The sequence below is a fragment of the Denticeps clupeoides genome, chromosome 1 (assembly GCF_900700375.1).
Source record: "Denticeps clupeoides chromosome 1, fDenClu1.1, whole genome shotgun sequence".
In the NCBI taxonomy this organism is placed as follows: domain Eukaryota; kingdom Metazoa; phylum Chordata; class Actinopteri; order Clupeiformes; family Denticipitidae; genus Denticeps; species Denticeps clupeoides.
Genome location: NC_041707.1, coordinates 26,098,264 through 26,122,391, shown reverse-complemented (window position 1 = coordinate 26,122,391; position 24,128 = coordinate 26,098,264). Strand labels below are relative to the sequence as shown.

Here is a 24,128-nt window from a genome sequence, read left to right as displayed (position 1 = left end):
ATTTTCTCCTGAAGATAGCAGATTTGCCCTGAATCAAGGTCTGTGGAACTGATCTTCATCCTAACCTTCAAACCTGTTCTCTCTCGTGCAAGTAGAACCTTCTTCTTGCACTCTGTAATAGGGTTAAGGGCACAGAACAATCTGCTGAGCTGTCTAAGTTTAAATCTTCCATTAAATATAAACATAAACAGTCGCGTTTTCATGTGTGTTTATTGACCCACATAATTGTTTGAACGGCTCTTGATATGAAACTCTAATACATATTTAAAGTTTAAGCAAAGTGGTTGTCAAACACAGAACAGCACACAGTGCACACACCAAAATGTGTCCTCTGCTTTTAATCCGTCAACCTTGGTGAGCAGTGGCCAGCCATGAAAGTCACCCGAGGAGCAGTGAGCTGTGTAGGTGCTTTGCTCAGTGGCACTTCAGTGGGACCTTCGCAACTCTGTATTCAAACCGGCAACCTTCCAACTATGGGTCCGCTTCCTTACTTGCTAGGCCACCACTGCCCCATTCCTGATAAAATACAATAGTATTATTTAACATTTTAATCCTATCCAATGTCTTATTGCTGAATCATCAATTATACCACTGTGAAAATTGGCCTACATGTGAAAGAAGAATGAGCAAGAAAAGTAGGAATCAATATATGCCAGTGATGAGTCTGCAATGATAGGTGTCCAGGCCTCTTCTCTCCAGGGGCCTCTGTTGATAAGGCTTTGACATCTGACCTCTTCTTCTATCCTTTAGGGCAACCACATCTACAGATGTGGTGGTTTCCATCTGCGTGATCTTTGCCATGTCCTTCATCCCCGCCAGCTTTGTCCTTTTCCTCATCCAGGAACGAGTCACCAAGGCCAAGCACCTGCAGTTTGTCAGTGGGGTCAACCCTGCTGTCTACTGGGTGGCCAGCTTTGCTTGGGATATGGTAGGCTAATAATAGATCTATATAAAATGATCTTGAGTGGTTGTGAGTTTGACACCAATGTATTACATTGTGCATTGATTGGCTTTTATGGCATATGAGACGACTGCACATAAACAAGCCAGCACATCCTTAACATCCAGGTACTATGTATATGAACACTGCAGTCCAGGTCATTACATCATTAAACTGTGACAACTATTAAATTCTTCATTGCTTAGAAATCACTGCCATCTTAAACTTATTTAATTCTGGTCTCTATCAGTGTATTAAAGTTTTCATTGTTCCATACCACCACACCATAATCTTGAATCATGAATGTACAGTAAAATGGACTAGACAAACATTTCTCCCATATTACACTAGCCCCTGGTAAAATATTTGGTACACTACTTGTAATCATGACATTAGACCAACATTCTGAAGTGAAGTAAAGTGAAGTGATTACCATTGTGTAGCACAGCAAGCACTAAACACTGTGCACACAACAAAATCTGTCTTTGCATTTAACCCATCAACCTTGGTGAGCATCTCAGTGGTACATTGGCGACGCGGGATTCGAACTGGGAACCTTTCTATTATAGATCCACTTCCTTACCCACTTATTTGAATGAATATTTAAAGGCTTTAATAATAAATCAAATGTAAAGTTCACTGCAAACTAATTATAAAATGTGCCCTCCAGGGACACAAAAGCCTGTAGAACAAGTACATACTAGAAGCCAAAATTCCAGGGGAAATTTTGATGGGCCTGTCCGGGCGTTTTTCGTAGGAGCGCGGGCATGCTAACATCAAAAATGCTAACAGGGCTTGGCCAAGGTGCTTCACATGAAATTTGGTGTTGTTTGGAGCATGTTTAAAAATTAGCATGTTAACATGCTAATGCTAGCATGCTAACATCAAAAACGCTAACAGGGTGTGGCCAAGATGCGTCACTGTAAATTTGGTCATGTTTGGAGCATGTTAAAAAATTAGCATGTTAGCATGCTAATGCTAGCATTCTAACATCAGAAACGCTAACAGGGCGTGTCCAAGATGCGTGACGTGAAATTTGGTGATGTTTGGAGCATGTTTAACAATTAGCATGTTAGCATGCTAATGCTAACATCAAAAATGGTAACAGGGCGTGGCCAAGATGTGTCACTGTAAATTTGGTGACATTTGGAGCATGTTTAAAAATTAGCATATTAGCATGCTAATGCTAACATCAAAAATGCTAACAGGGCGTGGCCAAGATGCGTCACGTTAAATTTGGTGACGTTTGGACAATGTTGAAAAAAATTAGCATGTTAGCTCAAGGCATAGCAAGTTGCTGTTGGACAGGGCATCCCTAATAAAGTGGTTGTTGGACAGGGCGTCCCTAATAAAGTGGCTGTAGGACAGGGCGTCCCTAATAAAGTGGCTGTAGGACAGGGTGTCCCTAATAAAGTGGCTGAAGGACAGGGCGTCCCTTATGAAATGGCTGAAGGACAGGGCGTCCCTTATGAAATGGCCAAAGGACAGGGTGTCCCTAATAAAGTGGCTGTAGGACAGGGCGTCCCTACTAAAGTGTCTGTAGGACAGGGCGTCCCTTATGAAATGGCAAAAGGACAGGGCGTCTCTAATAAATTGCCTGAAGGACAGGGCGTCCCTTATGAAATGGCCAAAGGACAGGGCATCCCTAATGAAGTACCCGAAGGACAGGGTATCCCCAATAAAGCAGCCAAAGGACCAGGTGGTCTTAATAATGTGTTTGATTGGCATCCTAATGAAGCTGCTGGTTTAATCTGCCATTGAATCACAGTGCTGGCGCTGCTGCTGTATCAGTACCCCTTGTAGGACCCCCTTTGCTGGCAATGACACAGTAGCAGTACCACTTAAAAGGGGCCCCATTTTACCAATGCTACCAATGCTAAAATTAGCATTCAATGCATTCTAATGCGAAAATGACCCTGTTTGAGCGTTAATAGCTCGGCCACGCCCAGTCCAATCGCTTATAAAAGTAATAGCACACCTCACACAATATAGTACTAATTTTTGATATATAGCACGCCGGTGTGCGTGCTTCGGTACGACCCGCATTAAGTGCCGAACAAGTCTGAAATAATAATAAAAAAAAAAAAAATAAAGTTTTTTTTCACCCATTGACACTTTTTTGTTTTTTCAAATTTGTCAATGATCCGTAAATCAGACATAGATAAACCATACGTCAAAACATCAGTCTTGATGAGATCTACGAGACACCATTAAAAACTTTTTTCTATGTCAAACCATCTGGACACAAAGTCCAAAAAAGTCCAATTTTGGACTAGGATAATAAACGCGTTCCGAAAACGCTTTTTGGCGAATTGCGCGCGGACCGTAAATCCGGCCGAGCCGAGCCATACGTCAAACCGTGCGGAAGGAAAAGCCACACGACCTGATATGAGACTTGTGTGTGTGCTGTGAAGCGTTTCATCGCAAATCTTAAGAAACCAAATTTTTTCACACTTTTAATGTTTTGTTCACAATTTGTGGCCCTCCTGTAGTCCCCAAACAAGCAATCAATACGTCATTTTGTGCGGAGAGGTCAGGCCTTCGGCCTGACCTCTCCGTTTTTTTTTGTGCGTCTCACGGCCTTAGCGTGGCAGCCACAAATGCGAGACATGGCCTTTTTGGCCTTCTTCCCTATTTCCCATGTTTTCCTGACCACTGTTGGTGGTAGCAACACATCCAATATGTCAGATTGTGTGTCTCGGCGAGGCCTTCGTCCTCGCCTCGACTTCCGTGTCTCTAGCTTTTACGGCTGGTCACTGGGAGCCAAAAACGTGTTCCCAGCACGATAGTAAACGGTACTTTTTACACTTTGAACCCGATTTGTGGGCGGGCCGTACGACCTACCAAAATAAACAATATGTCATATTGTGCGGAGTGGTCAGGCCTTCGGCCTGACCACTCCGTTGTTTCTGTACGTTTCACGGTTTTTGCGTGGCAGCCTTGAACGTAAGACGTGTCCTTTTTTGCTGGTCCCAGCACAATAGTAAATGGTCTGTCATGCTGACAGGCCCAAATTAATGGAACTCTGGTAAGGAGTTTGGCCCTCTCAAATGTTTTTCTATATTTTTGATCATCACAAAGCTGAAAAGGGAAAAATTATGTTCTTTTGCAGTGAACAGAAGCAAGGAATAGCCAAGATGATAAAATGGATATTGGTTCCCTTAAATAATGTTTATCTGTACATTGTTGTACAAATTACTATTACAGATTATCACAGTCTACCAGCTACGGTACATTCCTTTTGTATTTAGAAATTAACATTTGAAGCGGAGATATCTATTGTGAAACCAACTGTTTGAGCATATAAATTCATTTTGAAAATTTTTATTCAGTTTTGGAATATTTCACAATGACTGTTACAACCACTTGTTTGTTCTTTTTGTCTTTTACAGTGTAACTATGTTGTTCCTTGTGTTATTGTGATCGTCATATTCCTCTGCTTCCAACAAAAGGCCTATGTTTCTCCTCCTAATCTGCCAGCACTGATACTCCTGTTAGTTTTGTATGGGTGAGTAATGAATTCAAACTCATGAAAAAATATTCAGTCTTAAGTAAAGATCTGTTGCAATCTGAAAGAAAAATAAAACATGTCTCTGGCCTCAGGTGGTCCATCACTCCAATGATGTACCCAGCCTCCTTTTGGTTCAGTGTCCCCAGCACTGCTTATGTTGTTCTCACCTGCATCAACCTATTCATTGGCATTAATGGAAGTGTGGCCACATTTGTCATGGAAATGTTTGATGATGAGGTAAGCTTTCTGCTCATTACAGCATGTGTACTGTTTGCTCTGGATGTTTATGTTTAATGTTGTGTTCATGTAACAGAAAATTAAATAGTTTCAGAAATCTTTCATTAAATCCCTGATAATCTGTCTGCAGGTTTGATGTTTTTGGTAGTGGACATGGACTATAATAGATAAATATAAAATTGATAAAAAAATAACAGAGATTGTAAATGTAATATTTGCTGATTGCCATGAATACGTTTTATCACACTTTTGGACTGGTTTTGTCTGAATATATCTGCTTTGCATTTATAACATATTGACAATGATTTCTTAACAGTACAGAATGAGGAATTATGGTGCTTTAAAGATGTTAAATTTGGTTTAAAAAAACATTATTAATTGTCTTCTGTTAATGTATCTACATATTTTTGTTGTCACAATATCGCCTCCATACTTGCACTTGTTTTTATTTTTATTGGGACAATGTATAGTCTACTATAGTTTTTTTTATTATTCCTTCTTAAGCATTGATCATTCAGGGAGGCTTTATATGTCTTTAAACTCTTAAGTGCTCTATTGTGCTTTGAAGTACCCAGTGTATGTTTTATATGTTATTGCAATTTATTCCAAACAAACAAGTGGTGGCTCTGTAACAAGCTGTAGTTTTGTACATCACACTCACAGAGTCTTTGAAGCCAGCTCTGGATCTGGACTTAAATAACACTCCGGGCTCTGATTAGATTCAAAATAGTTTTGTGAGAAAACGAAAATGGACCTTGCGCTTCACCTAGCAAGGGTGAAAATAGAGCCCATCATCTTTACATGGATATCCTATATGTATCTAGACTTCTGTTTTAGATTTTTTATTTTATGTCTCTGAATGATGGCCTTAACTCTTAACCCCTCTGTATGCCAGATCTGCTGAAGGTTCTGTTTTAATTCAGTTTGAAAATATGCGAGGAGGCAAAAAGATTTTTCTCCAGTTGAATTATTAAGAATACAAAAAAAAAGGCTAAATATATATATAGCCATTTCTTATTGCATTCCCCTTGGCAAAAAATGCTTTTAATAGCAGATCTCAAGTGCTTTTTATTAACCACATCCACCATCTAATAGAAGCTGCTATCTACCTTCTAATTTTTTTTTTCTACTCACGGTAGTCTTTCATTTGCATATCAATTTTATTATCGTTACTGCTGTTTTTTAGCATTGTTTTCTACCCTGCTGGCAAATGAGCCATTTTTCTTGCATTTTCCTTCTTGCCCTAAGTTTATTTATATTTCAGCATAGTCCCCTGTTCATCATATGCAAATGCTTTTCATTGTAATAAATTAATTGAACATTGACCTCCCTCTGCCAGATAATTGTTTGTGATCTTACTTGTACTTGCTTGTCAAGGGCATTCACTATTCTTTAGGACAGTGTGCCTGTGCAGTGCAAACGGTTGATTGAAACATGATGGACAGAGAGCGGTGGCAATGCAGTGACACTCCTAACATCATTCTCTTTGTCATGGCAAAGCATTTATTGCTCAGTGGCTTGGCCAACATGATTTAAGTTAACAATCTTATGTGAGATAAGAGAGCATTGGCATCAGTGAAAGTTTATAAAATATTTGTGTGACAGTATGGCTGCTAAAACTTAAGATGTGATTTATGTGATATATGTACATGTTAAGATATGATATATATGCAAGGGCCTTGCACTCACTGAAAATCACTTTAAAGCACTCCGTTCAACTTCATGCTGAAACAAGCCCAAAACTCTTGACATTCAACACTTGACTCTCTGTGTGGATGAGGTGGGCATGATTTTTTTAATGCTTCATCAATATTCTTCCTCAGTTCAGTGACATACAGGCTAGGTGAATTGGGGATAGCCCAATAGCCAGTTGTGCAATAGCTGAATGAGGGACAGATGCAAAATTACAATGACTTTGGATGACTTTGTGTATTCTAAACAATTTGTGTGAACAGACTTAATTTGCAACTTCCTTGAGTGTGTTTTGCCAGATAAGCCATGCTGAATAATGTAAATTAGTTACATCTTTTATTCCACTTTTTTGCCAGTAGGACCTGGAACCCAGTTTTGTGTGTTTTAACAGAAATATATATTCCTTTGGGTATGAAAACATAGGGATAGAGCAGCTGTTTTTTTTTTTTTTTTTTTTTTTTTTTTTTTTCCGAAGCTGTATGTCCCAGATATATCTGGAGAGAAAATAGACCTGGGTGATTTTCCATCTCTCCCCTGTGGTTCCTGTCACACTGAGAAAGCCCCAGTGTAGAAGAGGTGGTGATATGAAATAACATGCTCACATGGCCAATCAACAGATTAGATGAACATAGACCAGCTATTGCAAAAGGAGAATTGGTCAATGTGGGGTGTGTCACACTGAGCTATTGACATTTAAACATCATTGTGTAAGTTGTGTAAGGTCACAGCATCTGCCATGCTTATTATGTGTTTGAATGCATTAGCAGTATATGCAATATTCTAATCTAACAGTGTTTGTCCATGGCTTCATATACTGTGACCTTATTGTTTCTGAAGGATTTTCAGACCACCATTTATTTTATTAAAATAAATGTCCTCTACATGTTCTACAAGTGTGAAAGTACAGTTAATATCATGTACCCTGACTAATGCCTGATATTAATGCCATCTCCCCCAAAACCTTTTTTTAAGCTGCTTTAGTCTACATGAAGGCAATGAGGTAATGCTTAGGGAATTTCAACAGTAGGAATATAGGTCACAAAGGGCCTTGGAGATTTCTCTCTTTCAGAAGCATTTGAAAATGATTTATGAGTTTATTGTGAAAAGAACAAACTGTCAAGCTTTTCATCATGGTCCAAGGAGGTGCTTAGATCTTGTTGATGAAGACCATTTTGAAATAAGATCTGTTGCTTGCTTTATGTAACTATTTCTTCACATTTTCCTCAAAGATGAATGGCTGCCCGCAAACAAGGTCATTCCTTTTTAAAATGTATCTTATATGTTCTGTTTTTGTATTCTCCATGCTCTGAATAATAGTCCAGATTTTCAGTTTATAAAGCTGTTCCCAAAAATCCCAAATGCATCCCAAAAAAAAAGAGTGCAATGAGGGGATTTTCGGACTGCACTTCTTAAACTTGATAAGGCCAACAGCCTGCAGGCAAATTTCCCTTGCTCACTTCTGCTCTGACCCTGTACTTTTTGCTGTGATCTGTTCTGGGCATGCCTGTTCTCACCAGGACCAACGTAACCATTGTCCAATAACCGATCTCTTTTAGCCTCCAGTCATGGCAGTGTTTATGCTAACCTACCCTCACCTTCTGACCTGTTTTACCACATGCTGGAAGAATATAGAGATTATCAGAGACTGGGACATGCCAGGAAGATGATGGAAGGGTGTATTTGTTTGTTTGTGTGTGTGTGTGTGTGTGCGTGTGTATACAGTGTGTGTGTGTGTGTCTCTCTCTCCCTCTCTCTCTCTCTCTCTCTCATATATATATATATATATACACACACACACACACACACACATGTATATATATATATATATATGAGACATTCGTGTATATATATCAGTTCCATGTGGGTGATTATGCTTGTATTCATAGGTGATGCTGAGACAGACATGGCACTCACTATTCCACTCCCCCTCTCTCTCTCCTTTTTCTCTCTCTCTGTCTTCCAGCCCCTTCTTTCTAATGTAATGAAAGCAGCCTCAATATTCAAGCCATCTTCTGACTGTCTTTCATTTTGACTTCATTTAATTAATTAGGACTTGTGCGCTTTAAAGCATGCTATCATTCATGTGTAGCTGTGGGGCAGGAAGGATTTTAGTCAGCCTCAGCCAGTTTCTGTTTCCTTACAAGCCCACATAATTAAGTGTTCTGTAAGGAGCTGTATGCGCTGTGTGTGTAGCATCGCATGACTGTGTTTGCATATTACAGTCACGATTTAAAATCCCAAATGTGTGTGCATGTGTGCTACTCAATTTATTTAATTACTGGAAAATGTAGTGAGTGAAATGTAGTAGTGAGTTTGTTGAAACAAAAATGCCATTATATATCATTAAGTGTTTTGTGGCTTTTTGTGATGTCTGGGTTTGTGAGTCTATTTTGGATAAATATAAATGTGGATCAGAGTGATTCAGCTAGATACATTTGGCACAGCAACTCTAACCTGAAGATGAAAATTAATTTTCATGTTGTCATAACATGCTGTTTTTGATCCTCATCTCCTTTATCTTTTCATACAGAGCATAACCCGGATCAACAACATCATCAAGCAGGTACTCCTGATTTTTCCTCACTTCTGTCTGGGTCGTGGACTCATTGACATGGCGAAAAACCAAGCCATGGCAACCCTGTTTTTGGGTTTTGGTAAGTGAATAGCAAGAGGTTCTCACTTCCAAAGGTGGCTCACCTACCCCTTCTCTTATATTAATTATGTTAAGGCTAACGTGAGCTAATGTGCGCCAGTAGCAGGCAGTGATGTTTACATACTGGAACTGTTCTTTGGCTAGTCAAACACACACTCTTCTAGGGACCCACCTCTATTCTAGGCCTACCGTGTTTAAATAATCACCAACAATGTAAAGTCAACCATTCATGAATGTCTGTGCTCCAGCTTAAAAAAGGTTAATTTAGCTGATACGCGGTCTTGAGCAGATGAAAATTTTGAGGCAGTGCTGTGGCATAAAAGAAAATGTTGGCACCTCCCTTCCCCCTGAGCTCCCAGCCTGTTTAAGCTCCAGAAAAGAGGAGACATCAGGGGAATCACTAGAGAGAGAATGGGGATCGACAAAGAAAAAACATGATTTTATTTCAAGTGCCTAAATAAGGCACTCAGAATGAAGGCCAACATGAAGGGAAGGTGGAATATGTTAATACACTCCTATTTACTGGGCTGTTGATGTCATAGGATTATGTCTTTAAAATGTAAGCTTTAGAGAATTTTTTTTTTTTTGTTCAATTTGGGAATTTGATAGAAACAATCAATTCAGAAATATTAACAGTAAAATGTGAAAGCCTGATTAAGAAGTACAGCATAATACAGTCCCTGACTAAAGGCTTGTTGCTTGTATACAAATTGACTTCATGTGCTGATAAAATATATTTCTAATCTAGATTTTTTTGTTTTACCACAAATGGCTGATTTTATTCCCAAAAGCTTTTGTAATAATGTTTCAGTGCAAAGCATTATTACAATAGTAAAAGTATTCTAATATTCAAATCTGCATGGATGCAGTCTTTCAAGCTCATGGAGATATTAAATTTGGATCTCACAGCACCACTACTTAATTTGCTGACATTTTTGTGCTTTTCATATGAGCTATTTCTAACACCAGTTGATTAATTAAAAGTTAGGTTAATAGCAGGTGTTTCTACAAAATAGATAAGTGACAAGACACTATTTTAGTGCATGCATTAGGCACTAGGATACACAATCTGACTCTGACAAAATAGTTTCCAATAATCAACATAGAACATTTCAACATTTTCTGAGCTCTTCAACACTACGGCAAGAGGACAGCAGATTACTTTTAAGACGCATGTGTTTTTCTCTGCAAGTCCATCTGGGAATCAGTGGTTTGAATTTTCCAACATATAGAATCACTAAAATCTTAATGAAAGTAAGAAATATGCATTATATTTAGCAGATGCCCTAATTCAATCCAATCAGTAGTTACAGGGACCACCCCTGGAGCAACTCAGTGTTAAGTGTTTTTCTCAGGGACACTGTAGGAAATGGGGTTTGAACCTGTGACTTTCTGGCGAGTGTCTAGCCCACTAGACTACTACAAAATAAAATAAAATAAAATAAAATAAAATAAATAAATAAATAAATAAAACAAGGACAGAAACAGAGTAATTTAGGCAAAACTTAAATATTGGCAAGCATGGGTTTTTCTCATTAAATCATCGAGAGTGAGGTCGTAGTGTGTGAGAGCTGTCAGTCATCTGGCTCCTCCCATTTAAACACAGTTTATCAACATTTTATTTAAGATCAAGTTTTGATCTGATCTGACAGAAATAATTGCACTCTATTTAATGGGTAGATTAAGTAGTGTGCAATTACGGATAACTTATGAGCAGCTCTTTTTTATCATTTTCTATTAATCCTGCTTTTCATCTTACATCTTATTGACCAAGACTGTTTGAAAATAGTGCTCTTAGTATTAGTATTGACACAACAGAACATTGTCCAGGTGTTTGAATTTTGGGCCCCTGGAGAAAGTGGCTGTAGATAAATCCAGTACATTTTGATTCATTTATTTATTAATTTGTTTTTTCTTGAGCCTGAAAAATATCTCATACATTTTCTTGGTAGAACCTTTAGGTTTTCAGTTAGAACTGTTGCTAAAACCAAACTCTGTTTTAGTAAATGGATAACTGGTTCAACCAAAAATGTTTAATTTAACATATCTTTCATTTCGTGATCAGGTGAGGATCGGTTTAAAGACCCGCTGAGTTGGGACATGGTGGGAAAAAACCTGTTTGCCATGTCAGTGGAGGGTGTGGTGATGTTTGCAATTACACTTCTCATCCAGTACAAGTTTTTCTGCAAACCAAGGCAAGTGAAAACTTGATCCTTACAAGACAAAGTGATATTCAGTGTTCTACACTATTCTACTTTTACTTTTACAAAAATGTTTTTAATAGGACTGTGTATGGAACATCACAGTTGGATATAGACCATGATAAAATCATTCTTTAAGTCTCTTTCTTGAAGGCCCATAGTACATAGTAAATGAATATTATATTACAATATAATATATTCACAATTTAGTGACATTATCCTTAAGAGTTGATTTCAGTTCCATCATAGCATTTAAATAATTTACTGGGTGATTTTAAATGAAAAGACCCTGGTCCCACAGAGTTGTAACTAGAATGGCATCATCTCTGGAGCAAGAAGATGAGGACGTAGCCCAAGAGCGCATTCGTGTTCACCAGGAAGTTTCTAAAGGGGACCTACTCCGGATATGTGACCTCACTAAGGTAATCTTCACCTTTCAACAGAAATTTCCTTGGCTCAGACTGAACAAGGAAAAAGAGTGACCATAGCACAGAAATGCACAACTTCCAAAACAGATGAGGTGTCTGTCATGGAGTGTATGTGTGTGAGTCCAGTATATTTAAATTTCCATGCTGAGCAAAACTGGTCCGCTGCTCTCCACCGCCTCCTCATTGAGTGTTGCTTCAGTGGCCAATATCCCCTGCCACCAGTTTCCTCTCATAAACATAGTCACATCAACTCACATATGTGTATGCACACGCCATGCCACAGGGCAACTGGCTGTGCAAGTGAATTCAGCCGCTCTACATGCTGGGAAGGTGGTGTTAATCAGCTTGCCACTCCTTAACATCCCAACTGAGAGCAGATGTTTCCTGCCTCTGAGTCTCTACCAACAGAAAGCACCAGTGCAGACATCTGCCACTCATCCTCTCCTACAGCTTTGTGTTCTTCACTTTTGCACTCTCTCACACACATCATATTTTCCCCTGAACTGCTCTTTTTCTCACTGTTTTTCTATGTTTGGCTTCTGCCTCATCTCTTACTTGCTTTTGACATTTCTCTCTCCAGCAGATTCTTTTTTACGTTCTTTTCATTTTGACTCACTGTAATTAGCACCAAAAGTGAAGTGATTGTCATTGTGAAACACAGCACAGCAAAGGGTGCACACAATGAAATGTGTCCTCTGCTTTTAATTCATCACCCTTGGTGAGCAGTGGGCATGCATGAAAGGCACCCGGGGGAACGGTGCTTTGCTCAGTGGCACCTGAGTGGCACCTTGGCAGCTCAAGATTTGAACCGGCAACCTTCTGATTACGAGTCTGTTCCCTTACCTGCTAGGGCACTACAGCCCCATTGAAGCCACTGAGTAAAATCCAATTCACGATCATGAGTCAGGCAGACCAAGGAGTTGCATAGATTCTCTTTTCCTTGTATGTAAATAATTTATTGTCTTAAGCTACTGCTACTACTACTACAACCAATAGTAAAAAATAATAATAATGAAACAATTTAAATATATGAAAAATAATGAAACTGACATAATATATCAAAAAGATAACTGGAAGGGGGGCAAAATCAAGAGATGTGTTTAAGCCAGCAACAGAAAATGTACATAATGTCAAACTGTCATAACTATAACTACATTTCCAATGCTAGGTAACTGGGAGAACACAAGGGAAGAAGGCCAGGATATAATGCAAGGTTGTGAGAAGGGTGATAGGGAAGAAACCGAGGGCATGACTGTACAGGGATTTGAAGGTCAGAAAAATCATTTTAATGTGGAGATGTGAGCATGAGACGAAAGTGAGCAGTTTTGAGCAGGATGTATCAGATAAGCACACATTGTTTGCAGAGAGCTGGGGGAGTACAACACGTATTCTTAGGAAAAAAATGAATTTTCTTTGAAAATGCATTTATTACCATCAAAGTGCCCATTGATGCAAATGGGTTCTCTCATGCTTTGGTTCATCTTGTCTCTTGGCAGCCTTTGCAGAAACTTTCTTTTAAATTCTTAATGTTTCCAAATAATGGGATATGGGAGCAGTTGGGGCTTCCCAGTCATCCGTTTGCAAGCACAGATACAGATAAGGGCATGATCAGTGGGCACCCAATGTCTGGCTGGCCTGAAGTGTCAGCCAGCAGATTGGCAGGTCATCAATCCTTTGCCAGACTTCAGTATCTGGCCCCGTTCAGGCTGCCCAGAGATATTTCCCATAATATCCCTGGCCAAATGTGTATTCCCTCTCCTACCACGGTAAGTGGTGGACTTTTCATCCCCTGGAAGAGCAGTGTGCCGTATTTCTGGCTTCATGTATATTTTATGCAATGTCTCTCTAATGCACAATGACATTGCTGTTACCAGAGATGATCTCATTTAGCGATGAAATATTCAGGACAAAAATAGGCTAGGCCATTTGCTGTGGCAAGCATTCATCTGAATCCATGGCAGTTTTGAGCACAAGAGTGTAATGCTCTTTTAATGGGCCACTTTGTTTTTCTTTTTTCAACTTTAAGCAAATCAGTCATCAAGATTTTTTTTTCTAAATGTCATCTCAGCCAGATGTGCATGCTATTTACCTACAGAAAGATATCAGTCACCAAATACCTATCGCCACGTCAGGTTTGAGTGTGTCACCGTGTTTTCCCTGCTGCTTTATTTGATAAAATAACCATTTAAAAGCCACTAACTCATAGAGGAATAACATCTTAATTTGCTCTTTAATGAGTAATTCTTATTTGCAAATGCACTCATGCCCCAGTGTAGTGTATGAGCCAGGGTGTGTACAGTGAGTCCCCAATACAAGAAATTTAGGTTTTAATGTGACACGGCTTCACACAGCAACACAGCAACCACTGGAGCAGTGGTGGTCTAGCGGTTAAGGAAGTGGCCTTATAATCAGAAGGTTGCCGGTTCGAAACCCGATCCAAAGTGCCACTGAGGCGCCATTGAGCAAAGCACCGTCCTCACACACTGGTCCCCGGCACCTGTCATGTCTTAAAAAGCAGAGGAACCATTTCACTGTGTGCATTGTGTGCTGTACTGCTGTCTATCACAATGACAATCACTTCACTTTTAACAAGGAAGATGTCAGGGTAGGCAGGACACGGTGACCTATTCAGCAGGTCTGATATTTCCTCTTCATCAAAGGGTAAACATAAATAAACAGTGACCTAAAACAGTCTTACCAAGGTCACCAATTAATGAAATATATGGTGCATTTGTAAGAGAAAATTACACTCAAGGGAACCTTCCCAGCTTTTAAGATGAAAACATGTTGCTTGATGTTTTTTCCCCCTTTCAATCTTTTATGATGTGTTACACCAATTTAGAACAATCCTTGCAGTACTGAGTTCCTTCCAGAAGTAATTTTTTTTCCCATTTCTCATGACTGCCGTTATCATAGTCTGGGTGAGCATAGAAGGAGGATCAGCACAGCAATATTTGCTTGTACACAGACACACACACCATATTGTTTTTATCATCATATTGCATTGTGTGTGAATCAGCACATGGGATTACAGTCATCATCATCATCAGTTTATAAACTTTATGTTAACTCAATTCACAGATCCAGCTCACAAACAAGTAAACATGTAATCCAGTTCGTAATCCAACAGTATTTTCAGATTTTTCTATTTTACCCTGTGCGGTAGGTATACAGAGGGAAGAGAAATCCAGCAGTGGACAGAATCTGTGTGGGCATCCCTGCTGCAGAGGTGAGTGGGGGCAGACAGAAACATGGGCAGCTCACAGAGGAAATGACTCAGTCAGGGTAGGAATCATGCATTCTACAAAGCTCTGCATAAATGCTGTGATCAACAGGCAGGACCCAGGTACACGCACACACGCCCAGACACAAACATCATCTATAAACATTTGGCTTTTGTATTTACAAATTAACTCTTACATGACAGGCTGTTCCTGAGAGTGGATATGCGTGGGCATTATGCAATATATGTTCTGTTTCATACCTTACTGACTAACCACCCTCTGCCTGGCCTCATATTCAGCTTGGGTGGTCACATTATGCCTGCCTGGAAAACTAAATCTTTTTATGAATGTATGTATTTATATTGCCCAGTTCAAGTGTCTGACATCCATATGAAAACAAAATTTCTGATCTTCATGAACAGTTTGTTACAGCCTATGTTCAATTGGCCTCACAAAGAAAAGGTTAGAGAACAAAGTTACAGCTGACTTCAACCAAAAACTACTAAATACAGGGAGTGCAGAATTATTAGGCAAATGAGTATTTTGTCCACATCATCCTCTTCATGCATGTTGTCTTACTCCAAGCTGTATAGGCTCGAAAGCCTACTACCAATTAAGCATATTAGGTGATGTGCATCTCTGTAATGAGAAGGGGTGTGGTCTAATGACATCAACACCCTATATCAGGTGTGCATAATTATTAGGCAACTTCCTTTCCTTTGGCAAAATGGGTCAAAAGAAGGACTTGACAGGATCAGAAAAGTCACAAATAGTGAGATATCTTGCAGAGGGATGCAGCACTCTTAAAATTGCAAAGCTTCTGAAACGTGATCATCGAACAATCAGGCGTTTCATTCAAAATAGTCAACAGGGTCGCAAGAAGCGTGTGGAAAAACCAAGGCGCAAAATAACTGCCGTGAACTGAGAAAAGTCAAGCGTGCAGCTGCCAAGATGCCACTTGCCATCAGTGTGGCCATTTTTCAGAGCTGCAACATCACTGCAGTGCCCAAAAGCACAAGGTGTGCAATACTCAGAGACATGGCCAAGGTAAGAAAGGCTGAAGACGACCACCACTGAACAAGACACACAAGCTGAAACATCAAGACTGGGCCAAGAAATATCTCAAGACTGATTTTTCTAAGGTTTTATGGACTGATGAAATGAGAGTGAGTCTTGATGGGCCAGATGGATGGGCCCGTGGCTGGATTGGTAAAGGGCAGAGAGCTCCAGTCCGACTCAGATGCCAGCAAAGTGGAGGTGGAGGTTTGGGCTGGTATCATCAAAGATGAGCTTGTGGGGCCTTTTCAGGTTGAGGATGGAGTCAAGCTCAACTCCCAGTCCTACTGCTAGATTCTGGAAGACACCTTCTTCAAGCAGTGGTACAGGAAGAAGTCTGCATCCTTCAAGAAAAACATGATTTTCATGCAGGACAATGCTCCATCACACGCGTCCAAGTACTCCACAGCCTGGCTGGCAAGAAAGGGTATAAAAGAAGAAAAACTAATGACATTGCCTCCTTGTTCACCTGATCTGAACCCCATTGAGAACCTGTGGTCCATCATCAAATGTGAGATTTACAAGGAGGGAAAACAGTACACCTCTCTGAACAGTGTCTGGGAGGCTGTGGTTGCTGCTGCACGCAATGCTTTTGAGGGTCCTTGCAAAGAAAGGTGGCTATATTGGTCGCTGTTGCCTAATAATTATGCACAGTAATAGTCACCTGCACACACAGATATTCCCCTAAAATAGCTAAAAATAAAATAAAACTAAAAACTACTTCCAAAAACATTCAGCTTTGATATTAATTAATATATTAATGAGATATTAATGAGTTTTTTGGGTTCATTGAGAACATGGTTGTTGTTCAATAATAAAATTATTCCTCAAAAATACAACTTGCCTAATAATTATGCACTCCCTGTAGTATTTAGTAAATGTTTGAGTGAAGTTTCATCAATGTTGCAAACATTGGGAAGACGTTTAGGAAAATGTTCCATCATTTCTTGGGGGGCTACAGTGTCTTCCCTTTTGGCTTGCTTTGTGTTCCATGTTTTTCGAGCACCCTTAGTCTTAAATGAAAATCCTCTTATGTCATCAATGCAAAGGGCAACAGAATTCTGAAGAATCCAGCCATGCCTCTGAATGCCAAGTGCAACTTAAATCTGCCCTTAACAGTCCTGTCAGAATTCCCTGCCAATGAATGCAGGTGATTCTCAGAACATACAAACAGCTACGAAGTTGTTTTATGCCAATCAGATGGTCATATCTATTTCAGCTTTGTCCTTGAGTCAGCATCAGTTACACTCCCATTCCAAAATACTTTTTAAAAGATTAGGAATCATGAATTTGTGGAGGAAAATGTCTTTACATTTTAGAAATGAGAACAGTGTTTTAGAGACTGTGTTTGTTTGAGTCTTCCTTTAGTCTGATTGACAGTCTTCTTTTGTCTTTTTGCCAAAAGTGTTTTGGTCTACTTGGAATCAATGGTGCAGGAAAAACCACCACGTTTAAGATGCTGACAGGGGACATTGCTGCCTCGAGTGGGGAGGCGTTCCTAAACGGCTACAGGTGAGTCCCACCTGCTTGAGGCCTAGTCCACTCATCATAATTAAGCAGACAAAAATGTGCTCCCAGAGGGATTGTTTTCTCTGCCTCTCATTATCCATCAAATCCTTACTTTCTGCCTTGCTTTAGAATCCTCTGTTAAAGACATCCACACTGAACGACAGAAACTTGACTTAAAATTGACTTAAAATACAGTTTATGTTCCACAATTTTTTTGGTGCTTTCTTTGTTATCGTAGTAATTTACACTATGCCGGAATTATTGGTGGGAATTTGCAGTTTAATTCCCCACCCAAAAAACAGAACCAAAGGCACAAAAAGAAATGAAAAAAGGTTCTTAAAATATACTGCTAACAGAACGTTTTTTTTTTCAAATGTTTTAAAATAATACAAATAATGCTTTTCAGTCTTGCCTTTTGCATGGTGTAGCGACTCACTGTCAATCTTGTCACCAATCGATAGGAACCCTTAATGCTAGTAGAGGTTTTCATATCCTGAAGACACATGAGAAGATTCTTTAAAAAATAAATCTAGATGAAGAAATTCCCTGATTCCCTGATATTTTTATGTATATTTTATGTTCTGTTTCGTGATCTGTTTGATCTGTTTCATGATGTATAGAATAGTTTGTAAAGAAATAAGCTGATGCATGAACATATTTTTTATTATACTGTTATATTATTATTGAGACTAAATTTTAAACTTTGTATACTGGTGCAAAATTATGTAAAGGGTACTGTAGGGACTACAAAGGGTTAATTTTTTTAACAGAAAGGTTCATAAAAAGTTGCATTAAATTAGAATTAAGGCAACTAAACCTGCTAAATTAAATGTTCGGAGATTAACAATGCTTTTACTGCATGTCAGATTAGGCTGAAAAAATGATTCATATTCAGTTCAGCACTGCATTATAATTGTATCATTTACTTTGAGTTGAGTGTTTGAGTTATGCCATGTATCTAATAATGCAGTCTGTAGCTGACTTTTAAATGAAACAGTTTGACAATGAATTCAGGACCTTTGACAAATCACACATTCCTAAATAACGTTCTTTTTTTGCATTGTAGCATTCAAAACGAAATGAGAGATGTCCACCAGAACATGGGCTACTGCCCTCAGTTTGATGCCATCAATGAGCTTTTGACTGGTCGAGAGCATCTGGAATTTTATGGACGCCTGCGAGGAGTGCCTGAGAGAGAAGTTCCCATGGTAATGGCATTAATGACACACAAACACACACAGTGTTACCATCTTACTGTTAATGGCTCCAACCATTGGGAGCAGTAACTGCAAAATTTGCCCCCCATTGGTGCTTTTGTGTCCATCATCCATTTCTCTTAATGAACACATTGTAATGCTTTGACCTCACTGCATATTCACTATAGGCCAGATGTACTGTAATAAGGGATTTACTAGCAGTCAGATAGTACACAATGGCGGAATGTGACAAATGCTTTTAATTAGCTGGTCACTGTAGGATTAAGAAAATACTGTAAATTATCTGTGTATATGTATGTGTGCAATTAGTATTAATAGAACCACATTACATTACTGAAATATGGTTTTGTATAATATTTGAGGCCCTGAGTTTAATACGCAATCCCACCATACTGAGAGACCATCTTGCTATTTCCGAAGCCCATTCAAAAACAATTAGATAGAAAGAGAAGCTTGAAGCCCATAACTGTGGATCAGGACCTGAGTGCCAGGCTTTGATCCTACAGCACGATAGCTGGACAGGGCACTGTGCCTGCTGGCATCTGACACCAAACAGGTTCCTTTGTGCTTTCATCTGGTACTACTGGTACTTCGATCAACATCATGCCAGCATTGATAGGACTTCAGGCACACATACCAACTGCCAACACTGATTAGAGACTGGGCTCTTTGTGTGTTGTGACTGCTAGGTGGCAGAATGGGGCATACAGAAACTGGGCCTGGTCAAGTACGCTAACAAGACAGCTGGAACATATAGCGGAGGCAACAAGCGCAAGCTCTCCACTGCCATGGCCCTGATTGGATGCCCACCTGTCGTGTTCCTGGTAAGATACTGTGCCAGCAATTCATTTTACCTTGCAGCACTGTTGCAATCAATTATCACTTTTCCATATGTGTCTGCAGAATGCTGTATGCTAAAAATGAACACTTCACAATTGAAGGCAACATGATGCAACTGACTTTTGAGTTTTCTGGACAAAATTATCAAGAAAAGATTGGATCATGTTAGACCAGGGGTCAGCAAATGGTGGCTCCAGAGCCACATGTGGCTCATCCTTACACTGTGGCTTTCTGTGGCTTTTGAAAATAAATAATAATTTAGGTATATTTTATTTGTCCATTATTTTTATTGAATTTTGACATTTTTTTAGACTTATCTGGGTGATTACACGTTCATAATATCATCAGACTTTACATGCATATTCGCACTAGTTCTGTGTGCATGTGCAATCTTCACAAACCCCCAGTCCCCCATAGATAAAATTTCACAAGCAACACACTAGCCTACTTTTTTGTAATTTGATAAGCTGTTTAAAGTTGTTTTATTGTTTGTGTTCTATGTTGAAGGCTGCAAGGGTTAATGTGGGGTAGATAACTGGAGGGGATGGTAGAGCTGAGGGAGTAAGTCTGCGATTGGCAGCATGAGCTGCGGCCACAACAAATTATCCTGTTGAGTCACTGTCTCCGTGCAGTTTGTGGGGAAAAAGCGGGGCATTATAATACATAGCATAAAAGTAAAAATAATAGATGTGGTATTATCTTTATTATACATGTCAAAAAGAATTTGCGTTCTCTTTTGTGGAAACTGGGTCCAAATTACTCTTTGAGTGTTAAAAGTTGCTGACCCCTGTGTTAGACTCACCGATGTTAAAATGTTTCATAATGTATGTATTATTGGGTGCATTTACATTTACATTTAAGGAATTTAAATGTAAAAGCGACTTACAACGTGCTTTCAAGTTACCATCGATGAAGTGAACAGTTCTGGTTAATTAGGACCCCCAACGATGAAAACAATCTATTTACTCACTCTTGTTGTAGATTCTGTACATAAGTTAGACAATAAGAAAGTTACAAGTTAATCTAAATATTCTCTAAAGAGGAAGGTCTTGAGCTGCCGTTTGAAGGTGCTCATTGACTGAGCTGTTCTGACCTTGAGGGGAAGTTCATTCCACCACTGAGGGGCCAAGACAGAGAAGACAGAGAGTCTAGATGAATGTCTTCCTTTTACCTTCAGAGATGGAGGGACCAGGCAAGCAGTACTGGAGGCTCGGAGTATACGAGGTGCAGTGCGAGGTGTTATAATTCCATGTTTGGCTTTGTAGGCCAGCATCAGAATCAGAATCAGAATCGTATTTATTGGCCAAGTAAGTGCAAGCTCATGCAAGGAATTTGATTCCGGTAGATGGTGTCTCTCAAGTAGAGAGTAGAAAAAAACAACAACAAACAACAACAATGTGCAAGGATGTGTGTAAGTGTTATTGTACAAGTTGTGGAATTTGTTTGTGCTGTTTATAAATAACTATATCTACTGAAATAAATAGGCAAAAAACCAAATCCTATATACAAAGTGTACATAAAGTGCAGTGTGCAATGTTGAAGGTGATTTGTTTCAGCTATTTATGAGGGAGATGGCGAGGGGGAAGAAACTGTTCCTGTGTCAGGTGGTCCTGATCTGCAGGCTTCTATAACGTCTGCCAGAGGGCAGCAGGTCAAAGAGCCTGTGACCACAGTGTGTGGGGTCTGAGATGAATTTCCCTGCCCTTTTCCTGGATCTGGAGAGGTACAAGTCCTGGATGGAGGGCAGGGGAGCACCGGTGATCCTTTCTGCTGTCCGTACAGTCCGCTGCAGTCTGATCCTGTCTCTTTTAGTTGCCGCTCCATACCAGACGCTGATGGAGGAGCACAGGACAGACTCAATGACTGCAGTGTAGAACTGGATCAGCAGCTCCTGTGAAAGACTGTACTTCCCCAGTTGCCTCAGGAAGTACATCCACTGCTGGGTCTTTTTGAGGATGGAGGAGATGTTGGTCTCCCACTTCAGGTCCTGGGAAATGGTGGTGCCCAGGAACTTGAAGGCTTCCACAATAGACACCGGGCTGTCTGATATGGTGAGGGAGAGCAATATTGAGGGATGTCTCCTGAAGTCCACTGTCATCTCCACAGTCTTGAGCGTGTTCAGCTCCAAGTTGTGTTGACTGCACCAGAGTACCAGCCGCTCAACTTCCTGTCGGTATGCAGACTAAATATTTTGAATCTGATGCATGCAGCTACTGGGAGATCAGTTAAAGATCAGTCGTGCTGCTGAATTTTGTATGAGTTGTAGAGGTCGTATGGTACGTAGAGATAGACCAGCTAGAAGGGAGTTAGAGTAATCCAGTCGTGAGATTACTAAGGACTGAACCAGTATCTGGGTGGCTAGTGTTGACAGATAAGGATGGATTCGTCTGATATTGTAGAGAAGGAATCTACATGAGTGTGAATCTACATGAGCGTTGGTTGTCTATTGTTACTCCAAGGTTGCGGGCTGTTGTAGAAGGAGAGAGCTGTGAGTTGTCCAGGTAAATAGCAAGATCCTGATGTGGTGAAAAATCTGCTGGAATGAATATTAGTTCATTTTTGGTGGGATTGAGTTTGAGATGAGATGAGATGTAAGTTAGACATGCAGAGATTTTGGAAGCAGCATGTAGATCAGAAGGAGGAAAAGAGAAGATGAGTTGTGTGTCATCGGCATAGCAGTGGTAGGATAATTCATGTGAGGAAATGACCTCACCAAGTGATCTCGTGTAGAGGGAGAAAAGGAGAGGGGACCTAGCACTGAGCCTTGAGGGACACCAGTGGAGAGTGAGGTAGAGGTGGATCCTTTCCAAGTCACTTGGTATGATTGCTCATCAAAGTAGGGTGCAACATATATAATGCAAGGGTTCATGAAGATATAAACAGATGTGACTTATACATTCATTTATTAAAAAGTTAGCCCCTTATTCTTCGTGGGACAAATCCCAAGTCAAATGTAGAAAATGGTATTTAATTTTCTGGAGGATTAAGATTTAAATTCAAGATGTAGGGAACAGGTGTGTTTCAGGGGTCAACTTTGCTCACATTTCAATATCATATCAGAAGCACGCATCCTGTTGTTTGAATGAATTAAAGTCTTACAGCTGAAATAAGGGAATTTATGGTTAATATTCTGTCTGGTAGATTCACATGCACTGAAATGAGATTATACTGCAAACATAATTCAAATGGCAGATGTTAGGAATAATTGGGATAAAATAAATTGAAGACCATGTAAGGCTATCACACAGAATGTGAATAAAAACTGATTATTCTTAAACATTAGACATCAGTGTTAAAATTTTACCACTGCAGTCATAGGCTGACTGAAGTGTCCTCTGTGGTGGTCCTGCTGACTCTTCCTGTTGATGCGTCTTGCTCATTTGTGCTGGATAACCTTGTCGGGATTTAGGGCAGCAGGATGGTGCAGTCGTGGCACAGAAAGTGGCAGATCACCTGGGGCTTCCCAGGGACTATGCTGGCTGCCTAAGGGGGGTTTATGCGTTTAGCATCGGCACAGGGCCACCCTCAGTTTTCTGATGCTAATCCTATCATCTGCTGCAGTTTTTAGCAAGGGGGCTGTCCAGTGTGTGTGTGCTTGCAACACTACTTCTGTTATACAAAAATCTTATCCAGACAGAATTGCCTGAGATGTGTTTGTGGGGTTTTAGCAACATGCACACTTCTGAGTTTTGTGAGTTTGTCCATGTTTGATGAAGAAAAGTGAAAATAAATACAAACTTTCCCTGTTAATGCAGTAAATGCTTCTGACTGAGAGAAATGAAACAGTTGCTCTGTTGAAGGCTTATACCTGGTGTGATCTGTGATCTGTGTATTTTTCCATCACAGGATGAGCCCACCACAGGAATGGACCCCAGAGCTCGTCGCTTTCTGTGGGACTGCATCCTGAGTGTTATTAAAGAAGGCCGCTCTGTTGTACTGACATCGCACAGGTATGTTCAGTTTTGACCAACACTGTTCAGCCACATGGTCACCTGGTAATAATTTGATATTGTGGATGTTATGGATTCAGTGTCCAGGCAGCATATGATGTGGATTTCCACCATTCAGGTCACTGTGCAGTTACAACAACTGGGGGCAGTGGTGGCCTAGAGAGGGGGGCAGTGGTGGCCTAGCAGGGGGCAGTGTTGGCCTAGCGGGGGGCAGTGGTGGCCTAGCGGGGGGCAGTGGTGTAATCAGGAGGTTGCCGGTTCGAATCCCGATCCGCCAAGGTGCCACCCAGGTGCCACTGAGCAAAGCACCGTCCCCATACACTGCTCCCCGGGCACCTGTCATTGCTGCCCACTGCAGTAGGGGTAGGATTCGAGTAAAGACGTTATTGTGGGGGATATTTCAGGGGCAGGTCATCAGGTAAGCCCATCATTCCCTGCATTAGATCTACTGGGCACCTGTCCAGGACAGCACGTCTCCAGGACTAAACATAAAGCAGACATGGAAATTGAAGCTATCTTGAAGCTATCTCCAATTGTTGACATCTACATCCTCCATCACCATGCAAATACAGTGGGGCAAAAAAGTATTTAGTCAGACACCAATTGTGCAAGTTCTCCCACTGAAAAAGATGAGAGAGGCCTGTAATTTTCATCATAGGAATACCTCAAC

At 40.2% G+C, this 24,128-nt stretch overlaps 1 protein-coding gene across 6 annotated transcripts in view; it reads left to right on the top strand.

Moving 5' to 3' along the window:
- Positions 1 to 24,128, top strand: part of LOC114796713 (ATP-binding cassette sub-family A member 1) — a 169,182-nt gene that overhangs the window by 132,149 nt on the left and 12,905 nt on the right. For all 6 annotated transcript variants that reach the window (XM_028991495.1, XM_028991339.1, XM_028991277.1 and 3 more), the window contains 11 exons: positions 751 to 928; positions 4,333 to 4,448; positions 4,544 to 4,688; positions 8,911 to 9,034; positions 11,099 to 11,228; positions 11,536 to 11,656; positions 14,829 to 14,891; positions 17,348 to 17,454; positions 18,518 to 18,659; positions 19,358 to 19,492; positions 23,355 to 23,458. In XM_028991495.1, the coding sequence (XP_028847328.1) occupies positions 751 to 928; positions 4,333 to 4,448; positions 4,544 to 4,688; positions 8,911 to 9,034; positions 11,099 to 11,228; positions 11,536 to 11,656; positions 14,829 to 14,891; positions 17,348 to 17,454; positions 18,518 to 18,659; positions 19,358 to 19,492; positions 23,355 to 23,458 (1,365 nt within the window). The remainder of the gene's footprint in view (positions 1 to 750; positions 929 to 4,332; positions 4,449 to 4,543; positions 4,689 to 8,910; positions 9,035 to 11,098; positions 11,229 to 11,535; positions 11,657 to 14,828; positions 14,892 to 17,347; positions 17,455 to 18,517; positions 18,660 to 19,357; positions 19,493 to 23,354; positions 23,459 to 24,128) is intronic.